We start from the raw sequence: 22,952 nt of genomic DNA on the forward strand, positions 1-22,952 counted from the left end.
CTGGAAAAATGTTGACAATTGAATGACAAATTATTGGCTTATGCTTGCCTTTTTATAGCCACTACCACGAGTTACGAATGCCATAACTTGCACGTGAATTTTGCTTTACTGTTTTCCTCCATGGCAAGTGTGAAAACAATGCCATTTAAGACATTGCAAATCGACAATGGACGCACCGTTTGTCGAATATCAGGCCACCAACATTTTCCAATAACATATATCCAATTTATATACCGGATTTGTTTTGTGTACTACGTGTGCGTTTCTTTTTTTGAAGAGTGTATTTCTTCCGACCCTCTGGGTTTGGGTAAAGATATACAAGATATACATACATATATATAAGACATACATACATACATACATACATACATACATACATACATACATACATACATACATACATACATACATACATACATACATACATACATACATACATACATACATACATACATACATACATACATACATAGACCGCCTCCGTGCCGCAGTTTAACGTGGATAGCCAACTTAGTGGATAGACACATTATATTGACTTAGAACCCACCAGTCCTTGTTGTATCCTCTTAATGCCGAGACCGCCTCCGTGGTCTAGTGGTGGAGTGTCCGCCCGGAGAGCGGAAGGTCCGGGGTTCGATCCCCGGCCGCGTCATACCAAAAGACGTTAAAAGACGGTACTTGTTGTTACCCTGTCTGGCGCTCGGCATTAAGGGGCTAAAACAAGGACTGGTCGGCTCGGAATCAGTATACTGTGTCTGAGTGGGGTATTCATGTTAAACTGCGGCATTGTATCTCAGTGAACTAGCACTATAAATCGGCATCAGTCCGGACTAGTACAAGCAGCCACACACACACACTCACACGTACATGCACGTCGCTATATAAGTGCAATAATCTTGGATGCGACGTTAAACCCCATTTTACCTCACCTCACCTCACCAGATATCGCGAGTGAAAATAGCACAAACCGTAGGCACGTGGCTTTAAAGGCACCGTTTGACCCCGGAAGTAAGTCTGATAAATCCACAAAGCGTGCCCGGCCTTTTGATTGCCATGCGCCAGTTTTAACTGACAGCCGGGATCGGTCTATTCATAAAGTGACATATTCTTATAGCAAGTAGTATTTTATTTTGAACTTTGGGCGAACTGTGTCCACGGGTAGATCTATTTGCATCCAACACAACAAGATCTACTGCTTGCCTCAAGGACATCGTCTTGTTTAAACTAGAACTTCAACAAAACGTGTGCCCAAAGCTTAATATGTTATCAAAGACCAGAACACAGCATCCACCTATAGTAACATCAGTAACAGAGTGAGTGAGTGAGTGAGCTGGGTTTAACGCCGATTTTAACAGTATTCCAGTTATATCACGACGTGTCAGCTTAATGTGGTAGGAAAGCCCGAATTGATGCAGGTCTCAGACGTTTACCACTTCGGTGAAACCCACGAGCACGAGTATGGTGCTGACAAACCTAGAAACCTAATCGGGGCGACCCGGGATTCGAACCCACAATCATAGGTTTCTGGCGTGCCCAGGGGACGCAACTCTGCACAGCGAATCGCGGCGCCCTAGACGACTGAGCCACCCGTGCCCCCCACATTCAGTAACAGAACTGGTGATCATGCGTCCCTAGTGGAGTACCTAATCCCATGTGGCCTCAGACCACAGTTATCCCCCCTAAGTTTTACCAGGAACCGGAAGGAAAATAGGAGAATATAGTGCCCTGTTTAAATGGGCTGTTCAGCCTGTGGCAATTTTTTTGGAGTGACTTGTGATAGCTTATATGAAAGATAAGACATTGTAGTTTGATGTCAATTTTTTGTTAGCCCCAATCTGTGAAGGTATTGATTCCAGCTTCCCATGATTTGACCCCAAGTTGAAGGCCGCTGTGTGTGTTTCGGCTCGGAAGTAGAAACTTCCGGTGAGCATTGTTGACATTGGTTACTGCGAAAGCAAGCTGGTGGATTCTGGCCGAAACTTTGTGTTTTAAGTGACAAGGGGCAGGTTGGTCAGCATGCAACAGGAGAACGGCCTACGACTGATAATAATTATGGTGGGCTGTCGTGTCACTGTAGATAACAAAGAAGGACATATTTGTGGTCTGAGGCCATGTGTGCCACTCGTAGATAACTGGAACCACTCGCCTACCCAGAGTTCCTTGCGATCGGAAGCCCTGTCGTAACCTCCGCCACAGGCCAGCGCCATGTGACGAGTCGTCACATCTCACACAGTCCATTCAAGATACTGCATTTGCTTTTCATCCGTTTCATTTTTGACGAGTCAACACATTTTGGTAAACATACGTCATAGATTAGATAACTTTCATGAGGAAAATATCTTAAAACGTGGAAAACTATTTTCATTTGCGTAGTTATCCTATGTTTACATTGGTTGTTCGGCTCCACCTGCTGTCATCGAAGCCCTCCGGAGGTCACTTTGATTGTATAGAGATATATTATGATGCACCTCACTGTCGCATATCTATATAATCTTGCAAAATGATGTGTAAATCGCACCAGAAGGCTTGCATTTGACCTGTCTGGTCGGCTCGGAGTCAGTATACTGTGTCTGAGTGGGGTATTCATGTTAAACTGCGGCATGGTATCTCAGTCAGCTAGCACTATAAATCGGCATCAGTCGCATCAGTGCATGCACGTCGCTATATAAGTGCAATAATCTTGGACGCGACGTTAAACCCAATTTCACCTCACCTCACCTCATTATTCCAGCAATATCACGGCTGGGGACACCAGTAATGGGCTTCGTACATTGTACCCATGTCGGGAATCGAACCCGGGTCTTCGGAGTGACGAGCGAACGCTTTAACCGCTAAACTACCTGACCACCCCTTACGCCTAAGTTTACACCCGATTATATTCATAGGGATCCGAGGTCTGATGATAAGCATATGAGATTGCCAATATGACAAGAACCTCGGGAACAAAAGTAGATTACCTCTTCCCGAGCCAGGTATATTTAATGGCTACCCTAGCGTCTTCTCCACGGGTGACTGCGTTTGAAACTGTGACTGAAATTCGTGAAATTCAGTTTCTTGAGAAACTTCATTACCTAAAGGGGGGCACGGATAGCCCAGTCGTCTAAGTCGCCGCAATTAGCTGTACAGAGTTGTGTCCCTTGGGCATGCCAGAAACCTATGATTGTGGGAACGAATCCCGGTTCGCCCCGATTATTTTTCTAGGTTTGTCAGCACCGTCAGTCCGGACTGATGCCGATTTATAGTGCTAGCACACTGAGATACCATGCCGCAGTTTAACATGAATACCTCACTCAGACAGTATACTGACTTCGAGCCGACCAATCCTTGTTTTACCCCCTTAATGCCGAGCGCCAGGCAGGGTAACAACAAGTGTCATATTTTAACGTCTTATGGTATGACGCGGCCGGGGATCGAACCCCGGACCTTCAGCTCTCCGGGCAGACGCTCTACCCCTAGACCACGGAGACGGTTTTAAACGTCTAAGATCTGCATCACTTCGGGCTTTCCTCCCATCTTTAGCTCCCACAATGACTGGAATACTGTTAAAAGCCCACTCACTCACTCACTCAACCACACACTCACTCATATTCCAACAACATCCCTGCGTTTGCGCGAGTGAGTGAGTGAGTGAGTGAGTGAGGTTTAACGCCGCACTCAGCAATCTTCTAGCTATATGACGGCGGTTCATTTACATAGAGTAATTTGGATAAAGGTATGTCTGTCGAAAGCAGAATATGGCATGTATTAATATCTTTTAACTGTTTCCAAAAACTTAATGTTACTAATTATTTTTACCACGTGTAGATATTGCCTTGAAATTCTTCACATACCATTTAATATTAATTTGACAGTTGTCTTCACTATCGAAGGTGTGATGGCAGTCACATTATTCCTGGTATTCAATGATGAGACTCAACATATAGATACATAATTATGAAACTTGAGCAAATATCGCTCTATTCGTTCGCGTCTATATTTCCGAAATACGGTACTAATTAATTCCCATTTACAGTAGACGTGATCATGTGTAGCAATGGAATAGAACTGATTGACATATTACTTGATATTAATTTAACAGTTGTATTCAATACGAACCTTGATATGGCAGTCACATAATTACGGGTGTTGAAAGATAGAGGCTCAACATGAAACATACATGTTTATGAAACTATAAGAGCAAATATAACTACAGTAAACTACGGTTATAACGAACTCAAAGGGACCACTAATTTTAGTTCGTTATAACCGTAGTTCATTATAAGCATATATACAGCATAACGACAGCAAATAGTCGGGACAAAAAAGTAGGTTCGTTATATCCGTCAGTTCGTTATAAGCGTGTTCGTTATAAACGTAGTTAACTGTATATTCGTTGGTGTCCTTATGTCCAAAATATTTACACGTGAATTATGATATTGAACAACCTACACACGTGTACGCCAACATTAGACTTCGCAATGTTCTGTTATTACCTCGTTGAGATTTTTGCCTAAAATAATTTAAATTAGACTCGTAGTAGGAGGTAAGCATCGAGTGGTCAGGCTCGGCAACTTGTTTGTGTGAGTGAGTGAGTGAGGTTTTACGCCGCTTGTAGCAATATTCCAGGAACTTCCCGAGGTTTGCGTGAGTGAGTGAGTGAAGTTTTACGCCGCTTGTAGCAATATTCCAGCAACATCCGGGCGTTTGCGTGAGTGGGTGAGGTTTTACGCCGCTTGTAGAAATATTCCAGCAACATCCAGGCTTTTGCGTGAGTGAGGTTTTACGCCGCTTGTAACAATATTCCAGCAACATCCCCCTGTTTGCGTGAGTGAGTGAGGTTTTACGCCGCTTTTAGCAATATTCAAGCAACATCCCGGCGTTTGCGTGAGTGAGTGAGTGAGGTTTTACGCCGCTTGTAGCAATATTCCAGCAACATCCCGGCGTTTGCGTGAGTGAGTGAGGTTTTACGCCGCAGACTTCGCAATGTTCTGTTATTACCTCGTTGAGATTTTTGCCTAAAATAATTTAAATTAGACTCGTAGTAGGAGGTATGCATCGAGTGGTCAGGCTCGGCAACTTGTTTGTGTGAGTGAGTGAGTGAGTGAGTGAGGTTTTACGCCGCTTGTAGCAATATTCCAGCAACATCCCGGCGTTTGCGTGAGTGAGTGAGGTGTTACGCCGCTTGTAGCAATATTCCAGCAACATCCCGGCGTTTGCGTGAGTGAGTGAGTGAGTGAGGTTTTACGCCGCTTGGAGCAATATTCTAGCAACATCCCGGCGTTTGCGTGAGTGAGTGAGTGAGGTTTTACGCCGCTTGCTTGTAGCAATATTCTAGCAACATCCCGGCGTTTGCGTGAGTGAGTGAGGTTTTACGCCGCTTGCTTGTAGCAATATTCCAGCAACATCCCGGCGTTTGCGTGAGTGAGTGAGTGAGGTTTTACGCCGCTTGCTTGTAGCAATATTCTAGCAACATCCCGGCTGGAACACCAGAAATAGGCTTCTCACAATGTTCCCGGGTCTTCGGACAGACAGACAGACAGACAGATCAGATGGTAACTATATCTCTGCATAATATCATAATATCACATGTATCACGTCGGAAGGGAGTGGTAAAAGGCGGCTAACGGGATCGGGTGGTCAGGCTCGCTGATGCATGTTGATCGTTGATGCATGTCATCGTACCCAAATTGCGATGCTCATGATTTCAATCACTGGGTTGTCTGGTCCAGACTCGATTATTTCCAGACCGCCGTTATATAGCTGGAATATTGCTGAGTGCGGCGTTAAACTACAAACAAACAAACAAACAAACGGAGTGGAGTGGAATGAATACTTGTATGCAATATGCTCAACTGACTTGCTTTCGCTGCTGTTTTGCCTTTTGCGCAATGGAATCTGCTTCGGCGGACAATCGAGACTGATTTTATTAAGGAGTTGGCACTCCAAGTCTATAACCTTTTGGCTTCCGGTTGAGAAAGTCTATCCGTGCCCTAAGTGACGACTTCACTGTTGGTGTCGTAAATTTCCAACGCCGTAGATCCTTGCTCAGAATATCAATTACTGGATTGTTTAGTACAGCCCGCTTGTAGCCACATTGCTGTGATTTTGCTGACAAATCATACTATACATGGGCATGTTTAACATAGTATTCCTTCACACAGATCAAATTACTGCTTACAAGGCACGTTTCTACCAGATTTGCTATCGTGAACTAAATAGACATTAAAGCAAAATTTCATAATATCTGTTGTAATTATATTTCGATTTTCGAAAATATTATAGCTAAGGTTTGGTGTTAATTAATTATACATATATGTGTAACAGCTGAAATGTCAATTTGACAAGTTGATCATTTGAGCGATTAAAACGGAATGGATGTAAATGAGTTTCTAGCTGACTTTTAGGTGTTAGCCGGGAACAACTTGCAGATTCAGTTAACCAAAGGATAAGACGGACGTGAAAATGGCTTTACTGATCTGTATTGTGTTGACACTTTCAATTGAAATGGGTTACATATGTGAGGGACATATAGTTGCTAGCAAGTTAAAACTTTTTATCGACAATGAATTCATTTCAACTCGCACCTGGTGGGAAATAAACCGGATCACCAAAATGCATTGTTTCACCACGTGCGTTAATGATTTACGATGTCTGTTTGTCAAGATATCTCCAAAACACTGCTGGGTGTCAAATTTAGGGGACACATTAAACACCACCACCGTTGATGAAGTTGCTGAGACAGGACGTATCTACAGCGTGGTTCGAGGTGAGTATGAGGATGGGGATACCTGTCAGTAATACCTTGTTATCCGTTATCCAAGTACTGGGGCGGGGACATAGGAATGGGGTCCGTCCGTCCATCCGACCGTCCGCTTCTCAATGGGTATTTTCACACACTGATGTTACTGGTCACAATTGCAAAAGAGTTCGAAATTTGGCGTCCTAAATTCATTTTTACAGAATTATGACCCTTGTTCAATGCCTTTCAACTTAGAGCATACTGCGTTTTCTCAAGAACTGCTAAAGTTGCATGAATGAAAGTTTGGATGCTTAAGAAGATATTTGTCATGGCTGAGTTCGAAAATTGGTGCTGTAAAACTTTTTCCAGAATTGCGTCCCTTGCAACGTGTTTTCAGATTTTGTGCATCTTGTCTTCAATGTGGACAAGTTTCCAGAGAAACTACATGGAACTTTGCATTGTGGTAATTAGGGCTGGGACGAGTCCAAATTTACTACCCGGGTAGCCGACCCCCTATTGCCCGACCCTACCCAGGTACCCCCTGCAAGTTTCAAGAGTTGGGAACAAAATGTCTGATTGGTAATTGTTTTATCGCAGCCCTGACTAAAACTATTTAGATACAGAAACCTAATCAGGACCCAACGACCCGAGTTACCCGTCCCAGCCCGAGTTATAATGCTATTGCCCTTGATCCATATTATTTTACTGTGCACAGTGTCTTCAATGTTGGGGGCGGTCGAATAGCCCAGCGGTTAAAGCGTTCGCTCGACTCGCCGAAGACCCGGGTTCGATTCCCGATATGGGTACAATGTGTGAAGCCCATTTCCGATGTCCCCCGCCGTGATATTGCTGGAATATTGCTAAAAGCGGCGAAAAACCATACTCACTCACTCTCTCTTCAATGTGGTCAAGATTCCTGAGAAACTACATGGAACTTTGCATTGTTATAATGTTATTGCCCTTAATCCATACTATTTTACTTCGTGCATAGTGTCTTCTATGTGGACATGTTAATCCCCCCCCCTAACAACCATAGGATCCATCCATCCATCCATCCATCCGTCCGTCCGTCCGTCCGTCCGTCCATCCATCCTTCCATATATCCATCCATCCATTTTTCCATCATCCATCATCCATCCATCCGTCCGCCCGTCCATCCATCCATCCGCCCATCCTTCCGTCCGTCCGTCCGTCCGTCCATCCATCCATTCGTTCATCCATCCATTCATCCATCCATCCATCCATTCAAACCATCCATTTAATCTACGTTTTTTTACCCCAAGCCTCGTCAGTTTTTACTGTATACTGGAGACATATTTATATGACATAATTATTTTCTGTTTTCTCACGCTTGTCAAATTACAGAAGATGTGAAAGAGGAGCTGCTAGTGGATACAGCAATAGAAGACATGAATCAGGATGACACTGGACTAACAGAAATATCTAACGAAAGTAACGTGATGGTAACGGCCAAGTACACTACCCTATCAGTTACCGCTGCCGATGCTTTAGTCCCATCAGTTACAAGTGGCAGCGTTTTTACCGCCTCAGTTACAACTACCCAGGCTTCTACAACATCGGTTACAACAACACCGGCTTCTACAACATCGGTTACAACTACACCGGCTTCTACAACACCGGTTACAACTACACCGGCTTCTACAACATCGGTTACAACTACACAGGCTTCTACAACATCGGTTACAACAACACCGGCTTCTACAACATCGGTTACAACTACACCGGCTTCTACAACACCGGTTACAACTACACCGGCTTCTACAACATCGGTTACAACTACACAGGCTTCTACAACATCGGTTACAACTACACAGGCTTCTACAACACCGGTTACAACTACACCAGCTTCTACAACATCGGTTACAACTACACAGGCTTCTACAACATCGGTTACAACTACACCGGCTTCTACAACATCGGTTACAACTACACCGGCTTCAACACCATCGGTTACAACTACACCGACTTCTACAACATCGGTTACAACTACACCGGCTTCTACAACACCGGTTACAACTACACCGACTTCTACAACATCGGTTACAACTACACCGACTTCTACAACACCGGTTACAACTACCCAGGCTTCTACAACATCGGTTACATCTACCCAGGCTTCTACAACACCGGTTACAACTACACCAGCTTCTACAACACCGGTTACAACTACACCGACTTCTACAACACCGGTTACAACTACACCGGCTTCTACAACACCGGTTACAACTACACCGACTTCTACAACACCGGTTACAACTACACCGACTTCTACAACACCGGTTACAACTACCCAGGCTTCTACAACACCGGTTACAACTACACCGACTTCTACAACATCGGTTACAACTACACCGGCTTCTACAACATCGGTTACAACTACACAGGCTTCTACAACACCGGTTACAACTACACCGACTTCTACAACACCGGTTACAACTACACCGGCTTCTACAACATCGGTTACAACTACACCGGCTTCTACAACATCGGTTACAACTACACAGGCTTCTACAACATCGGTTACAACTACACAGGCTTCTACAACATCGGTTACAACTACACAGGCTTCTACAACACCGGTTACAACTACACCGACTTCTACAACACCGGTTACAACTACACCGGCTTCTACAACATCGGTTACAACTACACCGGCTTCTACAACATCGGTTACAACTACACAGGCTTCTACAACATCGGTTACAACTACACCGGCTTCTACAACACCGGTTACAACTACACCGACTTCTACAACATCGGTTACAACTACACAGGCTTCTACAACACCGGTTACAACTACACCGACTTCTACAACATCGGTTACAACTACACAGGCTTCTACAACATCGGTTACAACTACACAGGCTTCTACAACACCGGTTACAACTACACCGACTTCTACAACATCGGTTACAACTACACAGGCTTCTACAACATCGGTTACAACTACACAGGCTTCTACAACACCGGTTACAACTACACCGACTTCTACAACATCGGTTACAACTACACCGACTTCTACAACACCGGTTACAACTACCCAGGCTTCTACAACATCGGTTACATCTACCCAGGCTTCTACAACACCGGTTACAACTACACCGACTTCTACAACATCGGTTACAACTACACAGGCTTCTACAACATCGGTTACAATTACACAGGCTTCTACAACACCGGTTACAACTACACCGACTTCTACAACACCGGTTACAACTACCCAGGCTTCTACAACATCGGTTACATCTACCCAGGCTTCTACAACACCGGTTACATCTACCCAGGCTTCTACAACATCGGTTACAACTACACAGGCTTCTACAACATCGGTTACAACTACACCGGCTTCTACAACACCGGTTACAACTACACCGACTTCTACAACATCGGTTACAACTACACAGGCTTCTACAACACCGGTTACAACTACACCGACTTCTACAACATCGGTTACAACTACACAGGCTTCTACAACATCGGTTACAACTACACAGGCTTCTACAACACCGGTTACAACTACACCGACTTCTACAACATCGGTTACAACTACACAGGCTTCTACAACATCGGTTACAACTACACAGGCTTCTACAACACCGGTTACAACTACACCGACTTCTACAACATCGGTTACAACTACACCGACTTCTACAACACCGGTTACAACTACCCAGGCTTCTACAACATCGGTTACATCTACCCAGGCTTCTACAACACCGGTTACAACTACACCGACTTCTACAACATCGGTTACAACTACACAGGCTTCTACAACATCGGTTACAATTACACAGGCTTCTACAACACCGGTTACAACTACACCGACTTCTACAACATCGGTTACAACTACACCGACTTCTACAACACCGGTTACAACTACCCAGGCTTCTACAACATCGGTTACATCTACCCAGGCTTCTACAACACCGGTTACAACTACACAGGCTTCTACAACACCGGTTACAACTACACCGACTTCTACAACACCGGTTACATCTACACCGGCTTCTACAACACCGGTTACAACTACACAGGCTTCTACAACACCGGTTACAACTACACCGACTTCTACAACACCGGTTACAACTACACAGGCTTCTACAACATCGGTTACAACTACACCGGCTTCTACAACATCGGTTACAACTATACCGGCTTCTACAACACCGGTTACAACTATACCGGCTTCTACAACATCGGTTACAACTACCGAGGGTCATTCGGCATCAGTTACCATTCCATTACCGATGCTCGTCTCAGAGGATGGACAGGCAACTCTCCTATCCCATAGTCAAGTCGGTACCACACCAGTGCCTCTGATAACATCACCTTGGCTTCTGTTTACTAGGACCGCAACGCATCCTACCAAGGCATCACATACAGCTTCAGAACCCCGTCAAGCATCAGATTCTACCGTAAGGACCTCTACGGCAAGAGTCACAAATACCAAAACCGTCACTGAATCTAATATACCACATACACAAATTAACACTGCAAATAATTCTACTACATCTATTACAACTACAAAGGCTTCTCCCACTACAGATACTACTGTCAACGCTTCCACCACACCAGTTACTGCTGCCAAGGATTCAACAACATTTGTTGCAACTGCCAAGGATTCTACTGCTTCAGTTACAGCAACTAGGGGTTCAACTGTATTAGTTGCAACTGCCAAAGATTATATGGCATCAGTTTCAGCCACCAAGGATTATAACGCATCAGATACAACTGCCAAGGATTCAACATCATCAGCTACCCCTGCCAAAGATTCTGCCGCATCAGTTTCAGCTACCAAGGATTATAACGCATCAGATACAACTGCCAAGGATTCAACATCATCAGCTACCTCTGCCAAAGAATCTAACGCATCAGTTTCAGCTACCAAGGATTCTAACGCATCAGATACAACTGCCAGGGATTCAACTGCATCAGCTACCTCTGCCAAAGATTCTGCCGCATCAGTTTCAGCTACCAAGGATTCTAACGCATCAGATACAACTGCCAAGGATTCAACATCACCAGCTACCTCTGCCAAAGATTCTGCCGAAACAGTTTCAGCTACCAAGGATTCTAACGCATCAGATACAACTGCCAAGGATTCAACATCATCAGCTACCCCTGCCAAAGAATCTAACGCATCAGTTTCAGCTACCAAGGATTCTAATGCATCAGCTACCTCTGCCAAGGGTTCTAACGCATCAGATACAACTGCCAGGGATTCAACAGCATCAGCTACCTCTGCCAAAGATTCTGCCGCATCAGTTTCACCTACCAAGGATTCTAACGCATCAGATACAACTGCCAAGGATTCAACGTCACCAGCTACCTCTGCCAAAGATTCTGCCGAAACAGTTTCAGCTACCAAGGATTCTAACGCATCAGATACAACTGCCAAGGATTCAACATCATCAGCTACCCCTGCCAAAGATTCTGCCGCATCAGTTTCAGCTACCAAGGATTCTAACGCATCAGATACAACTGCCAAGGATTCAACATCACCAGCTACATCTGCCAAAGATTCTGCCGCATCAGTTTCAGCTACCAAGGATTCTAACGCATCAGCTAACTCTGCCAAAGAATCTAACGAATCAGTTTCTGCTACCGAAGATTCTATCGCATCAGTTTCAGCTACCAAGGATTCTACTGCATCAGCTACCTTTGCCAAGGATTCTACTGCATCAGCTAACCCTGCCAAAGATTCTACAGTATCAGTTTCAGCTGCCAAGTATTCTACCGCATCAGTTTCAGCTGCCAAGGATTCTACTGCATCAGTTTCAGCTGCCAGGGATTCAACATCACCAGCTACCTCTGCCAAAGATTCTACCGCATCAGTTACAACTGCAAAAGATTCTATCCCATCAGTTTCAGCTACCAAGGATTCAACATCACCAGCTACCTCTGCCAAAGATTCTACCGCAACAGTTACAACTGCAAAAGATTCTATCCCATCAGCTACCCCTGCCAAAGATTCTACAGTATCAGTTTCAGCTGCCAAGTATTCTACCGCATCAATTTCAGCTGCCAGGGATTCAACATCACCAGCTACCTCTGCCAAATATTCTACCGCATCAGTTACAAATGCAAAAGATTCTATCCCATCAGTTTCAGCTACCAAGGATTCAACATCATCTGCTACCTCTGCCAAAAATTCTACAGCATCAGTTTCAGCTGCCAAGTATTCAACATCATCAGCTACCTCTGCCAAAGAGTCTAACGCATCAGTTTCAGCTACCAAATATTTTAACGCATCATTAACGCATTCAACTGCCAAGGATTCAATAGCATCAGCTACTGCCAATGATTCTACCGCATCAGTTACAACCACAACACCAGCAACAGAGACAGCAGCAGCTCTACCACTACCCCACACCACAACACCATCAACAGAGACAGCAACTGTGTCATTTCACCACACCACAACACCATCAACACCGACAGCAGCAGCTCTACCACTTCGCAAAACCACAACACCAGCAACACCGACAGCAGCAGCTCTGCCACTTCACCACACCACAACACCAGCAACAAAGACATCGATTCAACCACGTCGCCACACCACAACACTATCATCAGGGACAGCAACTGTGCCACTTCGCCACACCACAACACCAGCAACACCGACAGCAGCAGCTCTACCACTTCGCAAAACCACAACACCAGCAACAGAGACAGCAGCAGCTCTACCACGTCGCCAAATCACAACACCATCAACACCGACAGCAGCAGCTCTACCACTTCGCCACACCACAACACCAGCAAAACCGACGACACGACCAACTACCAATATGAGCACTGAGACGTTTGTGGTTGACTCAGGTGAGTACTGAACTGTTGTATACTAACGGAATTAGTAACTATGCTTTATAACGAGTGGTGTAAATGTGAAATTATTGAAAATAACACCATGATTCTTGGTCATTCGCCTGTTCAATGTTTAATCATAAGGGGACACGGGTTGCCCAGTCGTCTAAGGCGCCGCGATTCGCTGTGCAGAGTTGCGTCCCTTGGGCACGCCAGAAACCTATGATTGTTGGTTCGAACCACAGTCGTAGGCCGTTCTCCTGTTGCATGCTGACCAACATGCCACTTGCCACTTAAAACGCAAAGTTTCGGCCAGCATTCACCAGCTTGCTTTCGCAGTAACCACTGTCAACAATGCTCACCGGAAGTTTCTACTTCCGAGCCGAAACACACACAGCGGCCTTCAACTTGGGGTCAAATCATGGGAAGCTGGAATCAATACCTTCACAGATTGGGGCTAACAAAAACTTGACAGCAAACTACAATGTCTTATCTTTCATTTAAGCTATCACAAGTCACTCCAAAAAAATTGCCACAGGCTGAACAGCCAATTTAAACAGGACACTATATTCTCCTATTTTCCTTCCGGTTCCTGGTAAAACTTAGGGGGGATAACTGTGGTCTGAGGCCACATGGGATTAGGTACTCCACTAGGGACGCATGATCACCAGTTCTGTTACTGAATGTGGGGGGCACGGGTGGCCCAGTCGTCTAAGGCGCCGCGATTCGCTGTGCAGAGTTGCGTCCCTTGGGCACGCCAGAAACCTATGATTGTGGGTTCGAATCCCGGGTCGCCCCGATTATGTTTCTAGGTTTGTCAGCACCATACCCGTGCTGGTGGGTTTCACCGAAGTGGTAAACGTCTGAGACCTGCATCACTTCGGGCTTTCCTCCCACATTAATCTGACACGCCGCGATATAACTGGAATACTGTTAAAAGCGGCGTTAAACCCAACTCACTCACTCACTCTCATTCTTGCAGATGATGAGTTTGTCCAGTGCAAGTACCGAGTTCTAACCCAAACTGGCACAGAGCAGGGCAGCGATACCAACTGTTTTGTTTATCTCCGTATACATGGCGAATACGACACAATTCGGATTTATCTTAACAACCCTGAGGAAGAAATGGAACTAGGAAGTAACGACACGTTCCTGGTGAGTACGATTTTTATGTTTGCTTGTTTGTGTAACGTCTAAGCCGGCAATAGTCTAGCTATATCGTGGAGGTCTGCAGATACTCGACCACGGACCAGGCACACCTGTAAGTGAAAACAGGAGCAACGATCGTGCAATTAGAAAACGATGGCAGATCCTGACTCCCGGTTGGTTGGTTGGTTGGTTGGTTTGTTGTTTATCGCCGCACTCAGCAATATTCCAGCTATATGACCGCGGTCTGTAAATAATCGAGTCTGGACCAGACAATCCAGTGATTAATATCATGAGCATCGATCCACGCAATTGGGATCGATGACATGCATCAACCAAGTCAGCGAGCCTGACCACCCGATCCCTTCAGTCGCCTTTTACGACAAGCATAGTCACCTTTTAAGGCAAGCATGGGTTGCTGAAGACCTATTCTACTCCGGAATCTTCACGGGTCCCTGACTCCCGGATCGAATTTAATCGCGGATCCAATTTAATCGCCTCATACGAGAATACATGAAGCGCTGAGGACCTTTTCTAAACCAGGTCATTGTACTATAGGGACAGTAATTTATTTACTGAGTCACGTAAAATGAATATCGGGGCCAATTATGAATTTCCAATAATCCTTGAATTATCCACGAAAAACATATATTTCATCTTCAATAAAAAAATATGTTTCTTCACGAGGGAATCAAGTTATCAAAGTTACTTCATCAAAATTTAGCTAATATTACTTGGTAAAGAAAGATCACCTTTATATATAGAAGTGACTTATAGCTTTATTTACAATAAGAATGCGGTAGACTGTCAACGGATCCATACCATGTTTGTCTTAGATTGTCTAAAAGACAAATCTTAAACTGTCGCATAAATAACTTATTGTCACCAACTTCTTGACAGAGCCACCCCTACTCAAAACCTTTACAAAAAACGGGAAGTGAATATCCTAGATATAAGTAACACCTTTTGTTCGACCTGATTCATGATTTTAACATGAATGAGTGAGTGAGTATGGTTTTACGCCGTTTTTAGCAATATTCCAGCAATATCACACATTGTACCCATTTCGGGAATCGAACCCGGGCGAACGCTTTAACCACTAGGCTACCCGACCGCCCCAATTGTAACATGAGATAGCACCGGCGAGGTAAGGTGAATGAATCTAGATGAATTAATCATCACCAATATTTAACCACCCTTGACTTATAAGTAAACTACAATGGTAATTTCCCACATTCACCAAGAGCAATATTCTTGTTTACATTTTCAACAACTCTTAACTACCGTTTACATATTTTGGTTCAGAAATGTTCTATTTTTTGACAGTAAGAAATTATCCAGACTCCACATTTATAGCAATGAATTAAAGAATATTTGCACCAAATATCTTAAGGAGATAAGCACTTTAAATACCACCAAATCTTCTGTGAGAGGCAAATAGACATAACAGTTTTATTTATCTGTGAGGTTAAACAATCTTGAACCTTGGTCTAAGAGAGCGAAGAAGTGAACACAACGCCTGACTACCTATAGAAATAAACAGCTGACACCTGTTTATAATCATAATACTATTTTTCATAATTTCTTAAAGGATTATCGTAAATGATGTCTAAACACAATTATTTTAGTTTTAGTTAGATTAACTCTCATACTAGTTCTAGATCTACACTCTTCAAAAAAAGAAACGCACAGGTAGTATGAAGTTCATTGAACCTGAATACACAAAAAAATCCGGTATATAAACGAGTTCAGCGCAACCTTGTGGCCTTATGTGACATGACAATGAACAGTTTTCAATGCCTTACAACAACAACAACATGTGACTATCGAGCTCCAATTTTTTTTATATTTGTATCTATGCTATTAAATTAAATATATCGACTTTATTAGGTATTTACCTGCGTTTGCCTTGATCACAAAGCCGAAGAAAGTTTACATCCAAATTCCGAACCACTGCTAGAGGAGACGGATATTTTTCGTCATCTATGGTATCTTACAACTTGAAATTGGCATGTGCTGACACACCAAGGATAAATCCAGGATTCGAACCTCATCATAGATCCCGGTACGCCTAAGGGACGAAACTCTGCAAGGCGTTTTACTGGTCGTTAAATGAATTGGCCACTCGTGCTCAAACCATAATGAATATTCGGGTACTATATGCTCTTCAAAATATAGAAACGCAAAGCCAGATTTGTGTGAGGTAGGAAAATACATTTATACAAGGAACCGTACAAGGTATTGAGCCCAAATGTTATGGAGAAGCACTTGGTGATTGTAGTCATCTCAGTACAAAGGAAAAGTCCAAGGTGAAGGCAAGCTACCATCAATAACGCGCATGTCCCCCGTTGGAATCGATAGCGGACTGACATCGCCTGCCCATGGAAGAGACGAGTATGCGAATCACATCTTGGGGAATGGTAGTCCACTCGGCCTGCAACGCAAAAGCCAACTGCTGCAACGTCTGGGGTTGTGATTGACGTCGGCGTAGCCGTCTATCCAATTCATCCCACAGGTGCTCTATCGGGTTCAAATCAGGGGATCGTGAGGGCCAGGGGAGAACATCAACGTTGTTGTTGTGTAGACAGGCTCTTGTGATCTGTGCTGTATGCGGTCGAGCGTTGTCCTACTGGAATACACCGTTGCCGTTGGCTGCAATTGTGAGGACGTGTGGTAGGAGAGTTTCGTTGATGTATCGTTGAGCCGTAAGATTGCCCTTGATATGGACCAAAGCTGTCCTGCCCTGATGAGAGATAGCCGCCCACATCATAACGCTACCCCCACCAAACCTGTCCACTTCCTGTACACAGTTTCCGGCGTGATGTCTGTAGACCCCTGCTCTTCCATCCCCTCAACGGAGGAGAAATCTTGATTCGTCGTGAAATCAGACATCTCTCCATCGCAGTTGAGGCCATAGCCTATGTTGACGACACCAATGCAGTCGTTGTCGACTCAATATGACGCGTCGAACAGGACGTCATGCTCGTAGCCACGCTGCTCTTAAACGGTTTCGTACGGTCTGGTCGGGGATTCTGCGCTGTCCGGGTAACTGGGGTGCTTTCACGAAGGTGGCCAGTCGGATGTAGCGATCTTGGGCGGGGGTGGTTACTCTTGGTCGTCCCCACCTTGGCCGATCACGTGTTGGCCCATGCTGTTAAAACCGATCCCATAGCCTTGTGATGGTGCTGTGCGCTACATTGAAAACCCTGCACTTTAATACCGTTCGTAGTGCTGCTGCACGTGCAGTGCGTGCAGCTCGATGGCCCTTTTGTTAATGCGCTAGGTGTCTTCTTCATCTTGCACCTCTTGTTCCGCTAATTTTGCTTTTATGGCCAAAAACTATCTGTATTGCGTTTCTTTTTTTAAAGAGTATATTTAAGTCAATGCATTGATTTAAATATAAATCATAGTATCCACGTAAACTTAATGTTTACATTATTTAAACACCCATTAAGATAATATGCTAGTTGTCAAATTGCATCATGAATTATCCAGTTTTTGTTGATATATCCGCTCTGTTTTGATAAATACCCTGGGCAGATTCGCCACAAAAGCTTCGCTTTAGAAGTTTGTTTGTTTGTTGTTTAACGCCGCGCTCATCAATATTCCAGCTATATGGACCAGAAAATCCAGTGATTGGCATCATGAGTATCGATCCACGCAACTAGGATACGATGACATGCATCAACCAAGTCAGCGAACCTGGCCACCCAATCCCGTTAGTCGCCTCTTACGTCAAGCATAGTCGCCTTTTACGGCAAGCTTGGGTTTCTGAAGACCTATTCTTCCCCGGATCTTCACGGGTCGATTGATATCATGAGCATCGATCTACGCAATTGGGATACGATGACATGCATCAACCAAGTCAGCGCCCCTGGCCGCCCGATACCGTTAGTCGCCTATTACGACAAGCATAGTCACCAATGGGTTGCTGAAGACAAAACCATCTTACCCCTCCATCTCTATCTTTAGCTCTCGTTCATGAACGTTATTTGGTCGGACGGCTATTTTAAGCGTGGTGTATCTCGAATCGAGCTGAAAACGAAATAATGTTAGCGAATTAATCAACTATATACTGGAATGTCACATTTGATCAAATAAATGTAAAATGATTGAAAAAAAAAATTAGATAAAAAAGAAGAAGTTAGCGAATGGGTGGGTCTAGGGTATTTATGATAACATAATGGAGTTGTTAAACACTGGATAATCGGCGATGTTATAAATGTAAAATATGATATACGTGAATTGCAGCAAACGACGAACATTGACGTAGGTAACATAACTGATATGGTTCTAACTGTCGCGAAGTATGGAACCGCACCAGGATGGCTTTTGGTTGGGGTAAGTATTCATGTTTTGTTGTCGAGACATCTCATTTCTGATATTTTCTTTTTCCTCCATCAATAAATGTTAAATATAATCACATAATGAGACAGAGTATGCACAGGCCTTTTATTTGACATATAACATGTCATAGTTGTGAGAAAGATTTAAATATTCACTAATGTTTACATGGCGGTAAAAACGATATGGCGGCCATATTGGATTTTAGTGGCTACCGGAAGTAACAAATATATTTCAAGGTGGCTCCTATGCCAATACTAATCAGTATGGGGGTTGTATCTGTGTACCAAATTTGGTGCTTTTATTCACCTTGTAACAATAATTTGGTTTAGCCCCTTGACAATAATTGATTCACAGAATGCAAGGACAAAACAACACGCGATCTGAAACGTTCTCAACATTTTCGTATTTTGAGGGTAAACCACAATCAAGGATATCCAGTTAAAGAAATGACCAATATGTGTCTTTGAAAATATCATCATCCAATCGTATTGATGTCCTCATAAGTTTTAGTTTTGCTTGTTTATTTTTGTGTTTAAAAGACGCACTTAGGTATATAACAGCAAAATGACGGCTGTCTGGAAATAATCGAGTCTGGACCAGACATTTCCGTGATGGTATCATGAGCATCGATCTACGTCATTGAGATGGGTGACATGCATCAACCAAGTCGGGTAGGATGACCACCCGATCCCGTTAGTCGCCTCTTACGGCAAGCATGGGTTGCTGAAGACAAATTCCAACCCTGATCTTCACGGATGCTTCAAATAAGATAACTTTTAGGTGACTTGACCGTCAAGTAAAGTTGATCAAGTGTGAACTAGTGTCATAAATGTTCCTTTACTAATGACAGACATTAGTTTAACCATAAGTAACATTTATTTCAATTTCAGATTTCCTTTGTTTTAATTTTAGATTGAAGTGGAACGGGAAGTGGAGTACAAACACCACTCAAAAGTTGAAATATATTATGCTTCCGTCAATAAATGGTTCCAAAGAATGGATGGATGGCATTTCTTTAAGATGCTACCAGAGACTTACAAACTGCCTTACAAGCTAATTAAAAGAAGTATAAAACGCCACTAACCTATCCACCGGAGGGAATACCACAATTCGCTGCAGAGTTACGCCCCTTAGGCTTGCCAGGATACCTGTGATCGTTGTTTCGAAAAGCCGATTCGCCCTGATTATGTTTCGACTTTTGTCATCACCATACCCGTTATTGAGTCTTCAAAGAGTTAAAGTCACTCATTCTCAAGTTAACGTTCGGGGCACGGGTGGCCCAGTCGTCTAAGGCGCCACTATTCGCTGTGCAGAGTTGCGTCCCTTAGGCACGCCAGAAACCTATGATTGTGGGTTCGAATCCCGGTTAGCTCCGATTATGTTTCTAGGTTTGTAAGCACCATACCCGTGCTCGTGGGTTTCACCGAAGTGGTAAACGACCTAGACCTGCATCACCTTGGGCTTTCCTTACAGGGCCGCGAAGATCCGGGGAAGAATAGGTCTTCAGCAACCCATGCTTGCCGTAAATGGCGACAATGCTTGTCGTAAAAGACGACTAACGGGATTTGGTGGTAAGGCTCGCTGACATGGTTGATACATGTCATCGATCCTAAGTGCGTGGATCGATGCTCATGATATTAATCACTGGATTGTCTGGTCCAGAAGCGATTATTTACAGACCGGCGCCATATAGCTGGAATATTGCTGAGTGCGGCGTTAAACAACAAACCAACCAACCAACCCACCTTAAGCTGACACGCCGTGATATAACTGGAATAATGTTAAAAGCGGCGTTAAACCCAACTCACTCACTCACTCAAGTTAACGTTGCGTCCTGTATGTTTGGAATACGCTTTTATACAGTTGTTAGTTTGCCGTTGTCGCAAGGGACCGCCTCCGTGGTCTAGTGGTAGAGTGTCCGCCGGAGAGCGGAAGGTCCGGGGTTCGATCCCCGACCGCGTCATACCAAAAGACGTTAAAAGATGATACTTGTTGTTACCCTGTCTGGCGCTCGGCATTAAGCGGCTAAAACAAGGACTGGTCGTATACTGTGTCTGAGTGGGGTAATCATGTTAAACTGCGGCATGGTATCTCAGTGAGCTAGCACTATAAATCGGCATCAGTCCGGACTAGTACAAGCAGCCAAACAAACACACACACGTACATGCACGTCACTATATAAGTGCAATAATCTTGAACGCGACGTTAAACCCAATTTCACCTCACCTCACCTTTATCGCAAGCCGCCGAAACATTTGTAATCTATCTCGTGCAATGTGCTGAATTGCCAGACATGCAAGCTGCACGAACGTTGAATATATAACTCATTCACACACTATCTGTTGTTTATTTTTAATTGTTTTTACACATGATTATCAGTTTCACGTCTCTTACCACATACCATTGTTTCAGCTTCTGCGCAATAAGAGAAAATAAAAAGGTTTTGATCAAATTGTCAGAACTTATGTAATTCGTTTTTTGTTCAGCAGTGATCTTCCATACCCTTGAAGATGCTTCTGAAATCATTGGCAAATGTTGTCGTGCTTCAAGTATTTACCGTTAAGCTGACCTGTGAAGATCCGGAGTAGAATAGGTCTTCAGCAACCCATGCTTGCCATATAAGCCGACTATGCTTGTCGTAAGAGGCGACTAACGGGATCGGGTGGTCAGGCTCGCTGACTTGGTTGATGCATGTCATCGATCCCAATTGCGTGGATCGATGCTCATGATATCAGTCACTGGATTGTCTGGTCCATACTGACCGCCGTCATATAGCTGGAATAGTGCTGAGTGCGGCGTTAAACAAAAAACAAACAAACAACGTTAGATTGTGTGCATCTGTTGAAAAGTTTGATGAACAAAAGGCCGTTGTCATTTGCCACACAAATCCAACAAACAACATGTTCCCAATAATCAGTCCGATCACCCGTCAAAATGAGTATTTCCGACCAAAACTGAGACCTAAAAAAATCAAGAAAACAAATTCATTGTCCAAAAAACAACTCTCAGTTGCACGTATGTGATCCACGTGATGCGGGGGCACGGGTGGCCCAGTCGTCTAAGGCGCCGCGATTCGCTGTGCAGAGTTGCGTCCCTTGGGCACGCCAGAAACCTATGATTGTGGGTTCGAATCCCGGTTCGCCCCGATTATGTTTCTAGGTTTGTCAGCACCATACCCGTGCTCGTTCGTGGGTTTTACCGAAGTGGTAAACGTCTGAGACCTGTATCGCTTCGGGCTTTCCTCCCACATTAAGCTGACACGCCGTGATATAACTGGAATACTGTTAAAAGCGGCGTTAAACTCATCTCACTCACTCACTCCACGTGATGCGATCACAGCCTGGCATCGTCCTCGCAAGTTGGTTGAGGGAGGATTGCTCCACTCTTTATTGTCCTGTAGAGATGCCGGGTGTACTGGACGTCATGAGAGGGCGATCTGCAGCTCGTTCTATATGTGTTCGATAATGTTGAGGTCTTGTGACCGGGCTGACCACACCATGCGGACAATGGTCACCTGCTCTAAATAGACCCTGACAAGAAAAGGTCGAGCCTGACCACCCGACCCCGTTAGTCGCCTCTTACGACAAGCATAGTCGCATTTTACGGCTTAAGACCTATTCTACCCGAGCTCTTCACGGGAAACAATTTAACGTGTTACCTATGAAGTGGTGATCCTTAGCAACATCTGAGTAGTATATATCGAATACTACTGATATGCACATATCAATTTCTTGGAGAAGCACGGTGTGATATTCATAAAGACTTTGGTAGGCGTGCTATTCCCAGTCCAATTGAAATTGTTAACTGCATTAGGTTTTAACGTTTCCAACCCTGCATTGTTTCGCTGTGTGAGCTATAATTCAACGTGTCAACACGTATGCCCTAATATATTAGTGGCATTTTAGCTATAGCGATA

At 44.2% G+C, this 22,952-nt stretch overlaps 2 protein-coding genes across 2 annotated transcripts; both read left to right on the plus strand.

Moving 5' to 3' along the window:
* Positions 1 to 7,286: 7,286 nt before the first annotated feature.
* Positions 7,287 to 11,030, plus strand: LOC125375860 (uncharacterized PPE family protein PPE24-like). Its single transcript, XM_048386762.1, has 6 exons — positions 7,287 to 7,297; positions 8,231 to 8,688; positions 8,735 to 8,812; positions 8,854 to 9,378; positions 9,413 to 10,447; positions 10,534 to 11,030. The coding sequence occupies exons 1-6, from the start codon at positions 7,287 to 7,289 to the stop codon at positions 11,028 to 11,030; spliced, it is 2,604 nt and encodes an 867-aa protein (XP_048242719.1).
* Positions 11,031 to 11,424: 394 nt separating this feature from the next.
* Positions 11,425 to 13,569, plus strand: LOC124140800 (streptococcal hemagglutinin-like). The gene has a single exon (XM_046508573.2). It carries the CDS (start codon positions 11,425 to 11,427, stop codon positions 13,567 to 13,569), a length of 2,145 nt encoding a protein of 714 aa, XP_046364529.2.
* The last annotated feature ends 9,383 nt before the right edge of the window (positions 13,570 to 22,952 follow it).

This window comes from Haliotis rufescens, unplaced genomic scaffold, assembly GCF_023055435.1.
Source record: "Haliotis rufescens isolate VD_foot unplaced genomic scaffold, xgHalRufe1.0.p SCAF_60, whole genome shotgun sequence".
Classification (NCBI taxonomy): Eukaryota; Metazoa; Mollusca; class Gastropoda; order Lepetellida; family Haliotidae; genus Haliotis; species Haliotis rufescens.